The sequence below is a fragment of the Apodemus sylvaticus genome, chromosome 18 (assembly GCF_947179515.1).
Source record: "Apodemus sylvaticus chromosome 18, mApoSyl1.1, whole genome shotgun sequence".
Classification (NCBI taxonomy): Eukaryota; Metazoa; Chordata; class Mammalia; order Rodentia; family Muridae; genus Apodemus; species Apodemus sylvaticus.
The window spans coordinates 55,278,843-55,292,061 of NC_067489.1; the positions used below are offsets into that span (position 1 = coordinate 55,278,843).

Here is a 13,219-nt window from a genome sequence, read left to right on the forward strand (position 1 = left end):
CTCACTATGTAGCCAAGGCTAGTCTTTAGAATCTCACTATGTAGCCAAGGCTAGTCCTTAGAATCTCACTATGTAGCCAAGGCTAGTCCTTAGCTCTCAGTCTTTGTTCATCTGCCTCTCCGGTGCTGGATGACAGGGCTGGACTATGTGGCCAGCTCTCCTACTTCAAAGAATGTCATCAAGTTTTACAGTCTCTTCTTCAGAGGAGTGGAGGAGATGCCACAAGCACATTTCTAGAAGGCATTCTCCTTTTCTGTGAAGAGTTAAAACAACTCCCTTCGACAGAGGTTGTGTTTAATCAGTTCAGGCATGGGCTGTACTTCCTAACCTTGACTGCAGACGCAGCCCATGAAGATTCTACTCACAGCTTTTTGACCCTGAGGGAATCTATAGCATTTGAAGTGCCAAACCTGTCATGCCTGGCAGCCGGTCACAGCGAGAGCTAGGCCTTTCTAGGCCAGTCTATGAACCTACATGAAGAATTACTGACTTGCAACTGATGCTCTTGTGGAAGAAGGGAGAAAAATAACATCTGTAGTGTGAGTTTTCCTCCATTGGTGTATAAGCCCTTACACAGGTATCACATGCATGTGTGTGTGTGCCTGTGCTTGTGTGCATGTATGTGTGCTTGTGTGTGTGTTTGTGTGTGCAAGAGAGGGGGAGAGAGAGAGAGAGAAAGAGAGAGAGAGAGAGAGAGAGAGAGAGAGAGAGAGAGAGAGAGAGAGAGAGAGAGAGAGAGAGAGAGAGAGAGAGAGATTCTGGACATAGTAGCAGAAGAGAAAATATCTATCCTAGAAAAGAAAAGAGGCACAAGGGCTGCTTTCAGATCCAGTCGGGAGCTGTCGCCGAAATGGGATTAGACATCCTTTACATCTCAAATAGGATAATTTGAGATCAAGGAGACAGAATTTTCTTAATACAAAGGAAACATTTTCAGTCAATAAGTCTGTTGGAATGGATTGCCTTTTGAAGCAGCAAATTTACTTTCTTGATGAATTCAAGCAGAGACAGGGTACTATCTGGGGTATTATCTAGTGATTGTTTGACGAGGAAGAGGGTCAAGGCAATTTCTTCTGGTTCTTTCTAAATGTTTAGATCCTAACGTAAGGTTGAAGAAGTAAGTTAGTGGCCAGACAGTAAATGAACAACTTTCCCTTTGTCATTAAAGGCTATAGGGGCACATTACATTTTGTCACACAGAAAAAGATTAGTTTCCTAAGTGCTCTGCATTCAAGATGAACCAGGAATGAGGACATTCAAAAGGCACAGATAACAAGAAACCTCTAAAAGCATTCCACTCCATTACGTAAGTTCCCAGAAAGAGCCAAGATTGTGTGTTCCTTAATCATAGACCACAAGTGTTCCTGGGATATATCTAATCCATCCCAGCCCAGCCTAGCCCATCCCATCCCAGCCCAGCCCAGCCCATCCCATCCCATCCCAGCCCAGCCCAGCCCAGCCCATCCCAGCCCAGCCCAGCCCAGCCCAGCCCATCACAGCCCAGCCCAGCCCAGCCCAGCCCATTCTATGCCAGCCCATCCCAGCCCATCCCATCCCATCCCATCCCATCCCAGCCCAGCCCAGCCCAGCCCAGCCCAGCCCAGCCCAGCCCAGCCCAGCTTAGTTCAGTCAGTCCAGTCCAGTCCAATCCATTCAAATTATGAATGAATGGTAGTAGTAACAGGACCCATAAGCATTTCATTTTCTCTTATAAGAACACTTTTTCAACAATAAGATTTTTTTCAAAAGTAAGTAAATATTTTCTTGGTATTCCATATGAAGCATGAAGAAACATTTCTTTCCCTTCGAGGTCACATTTCCCAGGTTACTTTGAGGATCTTGAGTTTTTTGGGTTTTGTAGATTATTTTACGAAATGTTGTTTATGCCTCACCCAGGATCATGTGCTCATTTTAAATGAAACTAAATATCTGATAAATAATACATTTGTATGCATTGGTATAGTGTACTTGAAATTTTAGTTCAATGTAATTTATTTCTTTAATAATTAAATACTGATTGCATCCTACTCATGACATGATTTTCAAGTTGAAAACATACAGCGCCAGCCAATGGCACAGACAACTCCCCCCCCCCCCCCCAAAAAAAAATGTCAGGCCAAATGAGCAAACATGTGTTCAATCACTTTAGAACTTTTGATGGATTTGCTACAGGAAGATAATTTCTGCATGCATATGGTATAAGAGGTCCTGTGGTTTACAAGGAATTTCCATATTCCTCTTTCAAGTTTCTTTCTGCCTACCCTTCCAGCATCCCATTCCTATTTTCCCATAGAAAGCCACACATCTCTGAAGCCTCTTGAAACTTGAAAGCCTCTGGGAGATGTATAGATAGTCAGCATTCATCCTGTGTATCTTACAGCCTCAAATCTAGTTCTCTGCAAGTTTTAGCCTAAAGCGTGTCTGTTTATGAGCACATTCCGGTGACTGCTGTGATAATGGAATTGCTGATACGCTGCTCAGAGGGCTTGGGTAACCGTTCTTTTGTTATTAGGAAGGCAAATGCAGTTTTTAAGATCAAAGTGGACACCTCCTGGAAGTTACATTTATTGCAAAGGGCTAAAGTGTCTGCATTCCCAGGCATCAAAGGGACTTAACACAGAAAGACGGTAATATTCAATAGACCCGGGCAATTTCTGACAGGACAGCCGCCACCTAAGTGGTTGATAGGAACGAATGGTAATCTCATTCTGAAAGTTACTGATTCTGTCAGAGCCAGGGTTAAGCAAAAGTGCTTGATATTGTGATGGCCATAGCTGGGGTTGTCCTGATAGAAAATTCCACTGTCAGTGCAGGTGCTGAGAACACGTTTACAATTTCCTGCTACAGTGTGCCCTTTGGCAGAAGTCTGATTCCATTGTTTCTGAACACAGGCCTTCATTTTGTTGTCATGGTGGAAGTGATGCAAAAGTTCACCACAGCGAGTCACTATTACAGTATCTGGAATGCCATCACAGGGAAGAATTCCATTCCTTAGGTCATGGTGACCTGAATAGTTGCACTAATAGTTGACAATTGCACTGTGGATGTCTGCTGTCAGCTGACATCCAAAAAAACATCTGTGGGTTTTGGGGACTCCTCTGTACATATATTCTATATTGGCTAGTTTTTATGTCAACTTGACACACTGTAAGATCATGCAGGAAGAAAAAAACTTAATCCAGAAAATTCCTTCATAGGATTGGCCTATAGGTAAGCTTGTAGGGCATTTTCTTGATTAGTGACTCATGGGAGGGTGAAGACCCCCTGTAAGTAGTGCCACCCCTGGGCAGGTGGTCCTCCAAGCTATAAAACTGCAGCCTCACCCAGTGGAGAGCTAACTAGTAAGCAGCTGTCTTAGAGTTTCTATTGCTGTTATGAAACACCATGACCCAAAGCAAACTGGGGAGGAAAGGGTTTATTTGGCTTATACTTCTGCATCATTGTTGACCATAGAAGGAAGTCAGGGTAGGAACTCAAACACAGCAGGAACCTGGAGGCAGGAGCTAATGTAGAGATCATGTAACGATCATGTAGGAATGTTGCTTAGGGCTAGCTGCACATGGCTTGCTCTACCGGTGTTCTCATAAACCCCAGAATGACTAGCCCGTGATGTACCTCTTACTCTGGGGTAGTCCCGCCCTCAAGATTGCCTTCAACCTGGATTTATGGAGGCATTTTTTCAACTGAGGTTCCCTCCTCTCAGATGTTTATATCTTGTGTCAAATTGATATAAAACTATTCAACACAGAAATGTTCTTCCATGACCTGGGCATTCCTTCTGGTCTCCATGTTCCTCCATGATAGACTACAGTTGTAAGATGAAAGAAATCCCTTTCCTCCCCAAGTTGTTTTTGGTCATGGTGTTTTCTCACAATAGAGACCCTAACTAAGACATAGCCTTTCTTCCACTCTTTTATTTCAAACAATTTTTAACTTTCATTTGCGTCTTAATTTTTATTTATCAAATTAAAAAAATGATAAGTGGAAAGTGTGTATATTGGTGGCTTATGACGGCCTCTGAAATATACATGCACACACCTGAAAACAGGTTTAAGTCAGGCATGTTAACTCACCATTTACTCATGCTACTTTTGGTGCCTTTGGTAAAGTCTCCCAGTGTGCTACCTCTTGGGACCATGCTGCTGTTCATCATCATTGGTCCTGCTAGTTGTCAAACTCAGCCTCTTTTCATCTTTTTCTAGAAATGTACAATTCTCACTTCCACAATCATTATCATCAACAACAGCAACAGTGACAACAACAGCAACAACAACAGACTTTAGGAGAAAGGTTATTGATTATTTTCATTGGATGTGTCTTTCAATGGAATTCTCCAATTTTAAGTCATGGAATTACTTATTTGGGAGTTCTGGCTTTCATTGAAAAAAATTAGACAGTTTCAAACAGAGTATAGATAGAGGCTCAAGAAGGTCTTGTTCCTACTTCATACTTATCCTCAGTAAGAGAAGAACAAACTTAAGTCCAATGGTCTTTTAGAGGAGAATACCTAAAGTGGAGCATGCAGTCTTCTTGTATTTTTATGTAAAGTTTCTGTGTTTCACACAGGCTCTCTTCTGCTTAGCAGCATTTAAGATGGTGATTTGTGTATTTAGCATAGCATGTAATTTTAATCTTCTATAGCTTATAGGATAGGTCTGACCTTTCTATGGTGTTTTGCATACTGTTACCACCTGCCTTATTACATTTCATCAGAGATAATTGTCCTCGGGGGTCCTGAGTTTGACATGTTAGACACGTCACCTGTTATCTGCCCTCTCTCCATTCACCCCTCCCTCAGCTGTTACTCACTCAAAAGGGTCGCTGGGATCAGCCCTCTGGAGCTCTGGAGGGATGGGAATTCTTTTGTAGTACATTTCCCAGTCGAAGGCTCCTCGCATGGCGTCCCCAGCCTGTGCCTCATACCCAAAGTGATTGTGGTCGATGACATCGATCATGGGACACACGATGGTTTTGTGGTTTAGTGCAATTTGGTCTGAAAAATGAAAGCACAAAATAGGAAATGACATGCCTGCCTAGGTCATCTATCATTTCCCAGCAAAGAGCAGCCTACAGTCGCGTTTAATGCATAACACTTGAGCCTTGGCGTCCCCCTGTCGTCATTAGAGCACTTTGCAGGAATCGCTGAGCGTCAGCCTTAACATGATGGGACAGTGATTAGGTACAATTAGAGTGGTTATATTTCCCTTTAAGAAAGTTATGTCCCAGAGAGACTTGCAGAAGTCCATTTAGCTTGACTCTGTCACATTTTTGCTCTGACCTGTCCCCAATCTGTCATTTTAACGTGCCTCCAACATGCGCAGAGTATAAACAGTACTTGTGCCCCTCCAAGCGTACAGCTCAAGCCTGCTGAGAAAATGCTGGCCTGCTTTCTGAAGGTTCCCAAATGTAAATATTTAAACTTCATGGTTTTTATAGCATCTAATCATAAAACAGTCATGACGGCCGCTCCCCCTGCTCCCGCTAATGACAACAGATTATATGTAACATTCTTTGCTGTCAACTCTGAAGGAGAATTCCTTGAGTCACTATTCTTTAAGACTGACTATGTTTATCAAGATTGAACACATTTTATCTTTTTCTGGTCAAATTAAAAAGCCCCATTCGGTGACACAATGCTATTGCTAGGCTGCTGTTGTAAAACCCCCAAGCAGTTACAGGATGTTTTATATTTATGCTCTTTCTAATAGTCTACTATCCCTGGAAAGTGGCTGTTGTTGTCACCCTATTTATGTGTAGGGAAACTGAGCTCAGGGAATTCAACTTGTGAGGGACAACTTAGCTTTGGGGAATAATAATCAGGACACAATCCTGTGTACTGACTGAGCAAGCCAGGGGAAGCAAGCCAGTAAGAAACATCCCTCCATGATCTCTGCATCAGCTCCTGATTCCTGACCTGCTTGACTTCTAGTCCTGATTTCCTCTGGTGATGAACAGCAACGTGGAAATGTAAGCTGAATAAACTCTTTCCTCCCCAACTTGCTGCTGCTTCTTCTTCTTCTTCTTCTTCTTCTTCTTCTTCTTCTTCTTCTTCTTCTTCTTCTTCTTCTTCTTCTTCTTCTTCTTCTTCTTCTTCTTCTTCTTCTTCTTCTTCTTCTTCTTCTCCTCCTCCTTCTCCTCCTCCTCCTCCTCCTCCTTCTTTTTCTTTTTGGTTTTTTTTGAGACAGAGTTTCTCTGTGTAGCCCTGGCTGTCCTGGAACTCACTCTGTAGCCCAGGCTGGCCTCGAACTCAGAAATCTGCCTGCCTTTGCCTCCCAAAGGCTGGGATTAAAGTCATGTGCCACCACTGCCCGGCCCAACTTGCTTCTTGGTCATGATGTTTGTGCAGGAATAGAAACCCTGATTAAGACACCCTGTTTAACTGCAGTTCCCAAACCTGCCTTTCTAGGTTGCCATGGTGCTCATCCTATGGACAGGTGACTCTTCTTTTTTACCCGTTTCTAACATCTTGCTTTTCTATCCAGATACTTTTATTGGGATCAAATTAACAGGCACCAGAGGAAACTTCCATTTGTTTATTTTGGTACATGTAGAATAGCAATATGTGGAGCACCTTTTCCCCCCTCAAGAACATGCCTTTAATCAATTTATTACTGCACTGATATCTGACAGGCAGGATGTTTAAGTATGAACACCTGCTCTCTTGTTATTTGGAAAACCTTTGAATGTGGCATGTGACATTAAACAAAAGATATAATTCAGAAATATTATGAGAGTTGGTGATTTCTGTGTATTTTTTTTCCTTAGAGATCCTGAAGCCAGTGTAATGTTTGTGAGATCAGCTTTTACAATGAGGAAACTGCCCATTTACTTTGTATGTTTCTACTTAGCATAGGGCAGGAAGCAAAAGATTTTATTGGCTATAATAAGAGGTGATATTTTTATCATGCTGATAAAACAGTGTGTGGAAAGAAAAAAAATCCCATAGGGCATATCACTTACTTTTATGCATGCTTGCTCATTCATTCATTCATTCATTCATTCATTTTTGTTACAATAATTATCTACTGAGTCATAGAAATAGGCTAATCATTTTTTCTAGGTTGTGAGGCTACCTTAGAGAAGAATTCCACAAACACCACTGTAATTAGTAATGGGGCAAGGCTATAGAAAATATAATAAATAACTAAATCCCATAGTCTTTTACAAGGTGAAAAATAAGACAAAATGAACAATGGTCAGGGGGATACAGATGCTGGAATATGGAAGAGAAGGTGGTTTCAAATGCCCTGACCCCAGGGAGCCTCAGACAGCCTGGGGATTATAAGTATCTTATTGCCAGCTAATCTGATACGTAGATAGCAGATACACTATTTCAAGGTAACCTTCCTTATGGGCTCTCTGAGTCCCAGTCTCACCAGGGCAAGCCCATGATGAGCTTTGGTTTTATCTAAGTGGCGTTTTCCCCAGAGGAGCTATGTTGAAAACGTTTTGTCCATCACCTCTGCAGGCTTCAGTCTTATGGTTTCAGAGACTTTCTTCCATCACATTCAGAACCAGCTTGATTTACAAGTTCCTTGACCAACAAGGAGTCCCAAGGTGATCCAAAGAGAGTGAGTCTGTTAAATTAACTGTCAACGTTCCCTTCAAATTTCCTTTCAGCTCTCATCCAGCTGCACTAGCTTGGAGTGAGAGCCACAGGACTAATTTTTCATCCAGGGCTCGTGCCTACATTTCAATTTCCAGCGATCAAACAAACAGACTCAATAGGAAATTGAAATTCAGGTATAATCCCCAAGGTGAAAAATGAACCAAGAAGCTACGTGGCTCCTCCTGTTTCTTCATTTTGGATATGTATCAGGATACTAATAGAGGGGAAAAAAAAAACAAGATAGCATCCCAAGCTTGAATCATTTCTTATCCATTCAGCCCACAGGAAATGAAATACTTTAATGAGAAAGTGTGGGCTGTGGGCATTGCTTACTCTCTTTTCCCTCACCCCCCCCCCCCCCCCCCCCCGTTCCCGTGACTCCCAGAGAACAATCAGACATTGGATCATTAGCATTTAGGGACTACTTTGCTTCAAACAGAACTACAGCCTTTTGATGACTTGTTTGAGCATTCAACAGCATACAGGCCAAATTCAGTATGAGGGAATTTTGCTCTTGCTAATGAAACTCTAAATGTCTGTGTCCTCGGACAAAGCATTTTTAATTAGTGCCTCAGAAGATTCTCCCTCTATTGGAGCATTGGGATTCTGCTGATTTAGAAGACTGGGCAGTTGAGGTATATGGACTGGGTGATGTGGTAGAAGGTGTTTATTGCTGGGTGTTGTGGTTTACATCCTATATGGTTTTTACTGTGTTCTCTCTCTTGTTTTTTTTTTTTTCCTTGTGGAGTGTGACTGGTTGAAGCTGAAATCCCATACAATAGTCAATAACAGAGCACTCTTTCTGAGGTGGTTGTTGTGAAGGCGGTTGTCACAGGCATTATTTTTGAAGCCAGGGAAACAATTACAACAAAACTTCCTTTGGAGACATATATATATATATATGTAAAGATTTCCTACAAAAATAGGAGCGATGGGGATGGGTGTTTTCTATCTGACTTTGTTGTAAACTAACAGAAAAACAACACTGAGGCTTGTCTTGAGCCACAGCTTGAGTTTCAAGCTGGAATGATGTTCCGCTTGTTTTTGTTTCTAGTGGTTCAGGAGGATGTGACATGACTTGACTCTCTTCGTTCTCTTATCTATAAGTGGGTTGTAAAGACACATCTTGACCAGAACAGCAGCTCGGTGGGTCTGTGTGATATGAAGGGTTACACATTGAGGCTATAGGGTAGTACCAGGAGTAGAAAGAAAAACAAAAGAACAATGACATTATAAATCTTAACAAATGGCAAATTACTTCAATTATTATATCTTGAGGTACAATACTTTTCTTTCCTTCTTAACAGTCTTGTGATTATGTGTAGACATGTGCATATATATTTTAATCTCATTGTATTTGTAAGATGACTAAAAAAGTTTGAAGATTATTTTTATTACTTTAGTGTTTTCCCAAGAAAATTAACTTCAATGAGTGAAGAGACATTCTATTACAGAAACCATTTTAGTCTTAAGCTAGATTGCTGGTGGTATTATCTGAAATTCTGTTTAATACAGTTTTCCCATTATACTTATTTGTGATCAGCAGTGAGTAAGATATAGTTCAAACATGTCTTTGTTGAATGCAATATTTACAGAAGTAACATTGCATTCTATTTATTCTATATTCCAGCCTAGTTCTCCAGCTCCCCAGGTCCAGTATTCCCCACCAAGAGTGATGGTGACATGTATACTCACTGAGGAGAGGGGGCAGCCAGTTCACATTGACCTCACAATGGGAGTCCAGGAAGGTCAGCACCTCGCCTCTGGCCACAGAAGCTCCCAGAAGTCGGGTCCGGATGAGTCCTTCCCTCTTCTTGGTGCGCACAATTCTCACTTTGGAAAACCGAGCCATGTAATCTTCTAATTTATCCTTCAAGTGTTCTAGGAAGGAAAGAAAATACACAGGAAGAATTCCAAACATTAGTCATGGCAGAATCCTTTCCGGATGCTGTGCACAGATCATGTGTAAATGGTGAATCTAGTGGAACATTTATAAAGTCCGTGTTTCTGTTCTCCTCATTTGGAGGAAGATACTGATATGATTTGATGCCTAAGGGGTCTTGTATTTTTATTTATCCAAAAGCTTCATAAACTACAAATGTTATCCTTTGAGTTCAGTGGACAGCAGTGATGACACAGCAGAGCTCAGTGATGCAGTTAATGTTGGCCAGTAGCCACCATGTTAATCCTGTCCAGCTCTTGCCAAGATGGGCATTGGCCTTCTGGTTCCTGTTGTACAAAGTCAGATGAACATCCTGGCATATGGGCTCTTCCTGACGAGGGGAATCTTTACAGCAAAGTTTTGCCGGTTATTTTGTGTGCCAATAGTGATGCATGGAAAACAAGACAGGAAAAATAGCTGTCAGATCAGTAAGAACCACCTAGCTTCTTGCCATACAAGGTAATAGAAAACTGAGAATTAAATCCATTTCTGGCTTCTAATTTGAGCAGGAAATGTGACTAACTTGGTATTGCAATAGATAGGGGAAAAGAACGGCAAAAGAAATCCTACACACTTATTTTGAATGTTGCTATCTAAGATTTGGAAATAATTTTCAGTTTTCAAAATCGGACATGCTTCTTCCTTAATTAGAAGCAAACTGTGGAAATAAAATAAAACTTAGAACCCACATTTATATGAAAAGATATTTTCTATTGGCTTTAAAATTACTCCAGTCTTCCAGTTTTTTAAAATGTGAATGGGTACATTTGGTGACTTTTTTTGTGCACTATGTACTTCTATATTTTTGTTCACTGCTGTTACTAGTCCATGAACTACTGTCTCATTTTTATGTGAGCTTGGCACAAGCCAAAGTCATTTGAGAGGAGGGAACCTCAAGTAATTGCCCCTCCCAAAAGAGCAGACTGTTGACAAGCCTGTAGGGTATTTTTCCATTTTGTATTTATTTACTTTACATCCTGATTATAGCCCCCTCTATTCCCAATCCCCTCTCACAAGTCCCTCCCCCACTCCTTCTGAGCCGGGGGAGATCCCTGGGTACCGATCAACCCTGGCACATTAAGTTACTCTAGGACTAGGTCCATCTTATTCCACTGAGGCCAGACAAGGCAGCCCAGTCAGGGGAACAGGATCCAGAGGCAGACATCAGAGTGAAGGGCAGCCCATGTGTTTGGGACAGTATGAAGGCCAAGCTACACATCTGTTATATATGTTGTGTCTTGGGGATGTAGGGGTTAGGTTCAGTCCATGCATGCTCTTTGGCTGGTGACTCAGTCTTTGGGAGCCTGCAAGGCTCCAGGTTAGTTGACTCTACTGGTCTTTTGTGGAGTTCCTGTCCTCTACGGGTCCATCAATCCTTTCCCCAACTCTTCCACAAGAGCTCCATGTATTGTTTGGCTGTAGGACATTTTTTAAAGTAGTGATTGATGGGGAAGGTCCCAGTCCATTGTCGGTGGTACAACCTTCAGCTGGTGGTTTTGGGTTCTATAAAAAGCAGCCTGAGGAAGCTATGGAGAGCAAGCCAGTAAGCAGCACACATCCATGGCCTCGACATCAGCTTCTACCTCCAGTTTTCTGCCCTGGTTGAGTTCGTTCCCTTACTGCTTTTGATGGTGAACTGTCATATGGAAATATGGACAAATTAATTCTTCCCTCCACAAGTTGCTTTTGGTCATGGTACTTCATCTTAGCAATGGTGGCCCTAATTAAGACAAATACTATGAGGATTTTCCTGGAATTTATGACAAATGTAGCCTAACAGTCATCAGACCTGTTTTAGAATGCAGTATGCTATTATTTATTTATTTTTAGTTTTCAATCTTCTTTTTTCTGTATATCCTCAACCAGAGCAAGTATTCCAGAGAGAACGACAGCCTGGGAAGCCAAGACTTCCATTCCATCAATCCTATAATATTAACATGTAATGGAAAGTGCCTAGAAGTACTTCCGGGAAAAGAATTCAAAAGAATGATTATAAATATGTTGAAACAACTCAAAGAAGTCATGCCTATACTCCCAGCGATCAAAACAAAGAGACAAATGAGATGGTTAATCCAAGGTACAAAAACAGAGCCGATAAACTGATAATATGGCCGACAAAACCCCAAACTACAATAACAAAAATGATGGTAAAGATCAGCTCATTGGAAAGCCTGTCTTGCTCATGGATTGGTAGGATTAGTAATTGCAACATGATTCTTCACAGAATTTGAAAAACAAATCAAGTCCTAAATTAGTACAAAATACAAATGGCCAGAGTTGCTAAAACAATCCTGAACAAATAAAACAAACAAACAAATAAACAAACAAAAAGCTGGAGGTATCATCACCAGGCTCCACTGGCTACATATATGGACCTGGTTCAACATACTGGGTCACAAAACAACACAAAAATGTTATGAAGGTAGGACAGGAACTTGTAGATGTGAGGAGAGGTTGACAGGGATGAGAAGGAGATTTAAAAGTAAAGATAGAAAGGAGAGGGAAACTGAGTGCAGTATATACATCTATGAAAATTTCAAGAAACAAAACTACTACTACTAATAACAATAGCAGAAACAAGAAACAAATGCAAAAACTGCCTGTGCAGAATTCAGCTATACACACTTGTATCACTTCCGAGTAATGTGGGGGATGGGGACTGAGACACTCCACCTGTTACTTACATTGCTTGTTATGTAACAACCATGATTGTTATAGTATTGGCATTCATACTAAGGCACAGAGACCTCTAGAGGAAGCAGATGTGTAATTTCTCATGCCAGACTAAAGCACACCAGGTACAACCTGGCTTTCCTTTAAGCAGTTCTAAGTCTGTTTTTGTTGAAACTAGCTTGCATATAGCCCAGGCTGGCCCTGACTTCCCTCTATGATAGACTAAACTATAAGGTGAAAGAAAACTTTTCCTCCCTAATCTGCTTCTGATCATGGTGTTTCACCAGAGCAATGGATAACCAACGGCAGAGTATGTAATCTTTCAACGTGTTTTGCAGGCAGGGTAGTAGATTGTTATTTTATACAAAAACATTTTGACATTTTGAGAAGAATGTAAAAACTGATTTTTCTAATATATGTAGCATGTTTATGATGTAAATTTTTGCAGCTCATATATTACAAATTTAACTTGTGTATTTATTACTTACTTCAATTATTGATAAGGTACTGCACATACCTTACAATGGACTGTTTAAACACTATTTTCCCCTTTTTCAGAACATTCTCAAGAACTACTTAAAAATGAGCTTTGTTTGTAATTACAAATATTTATCATATAATTTACATTCACAATTATGACATCTCCTAAGCTTTTATATAAAACTGAAGAAATCTTAGCGTAATTTATAGCTTATAATTGTTCTGTTGAAATTAACCTCCAGTGTGAACTTTTCATTTCCTTGAAGCCCTGTATTTACTTAATTTATTCTAATGCTGTAATTGTTGCCTCAAAAAAGTGGAAGAGCTGTAAATGGAAAATAGGTAGGCTGCAGAAGTTTATTTTTCTATGAAACATTGTTTCTAAATGTTATGGACATGTATATGAATAATGCATATGTGTGCGATAAAACATATCTTATTTTAAATAATTTAGTTCTAATTTTGTACTTAAAATATTCTCTGTATTGCAATAGTATAGGAAAAATAGTTTACAC

At 40.7% G+C, this 13,219-nt stretch overlaps 1 protein-coding gene across 1 annotated transcript in view; it reads right to left on the minus strand.

Moving 5' to 3' along the window:
- The window catches only part of Galntl6 (polypeptide N-acetylgalactosaminyltransferase like 6), a 1,167,009-nt gene that overhangs the window by 190,872 nt on the left and 962,918 nt on the right, over nucleotides 1-13,219 (minus strand). Inside the window, exons 5-6 of the mRNA XM_052162508.1 lie at nucleotides 9,305-9,490; nucleotides 4,810-4,993 (exon numbers count right to left, since the gene is read on the minus strand). Of these exons, the coding sequence (XP_052018468.1) occupies nucleotides 4,810-4,993; nucleotides 9,305-9,490 (370 nt within the window). The remainder of the gene's footprint in view (nucleotides 1-4,809; nucleotides 4,994-9,304; nucleotides 9,491-13,219) is intronic.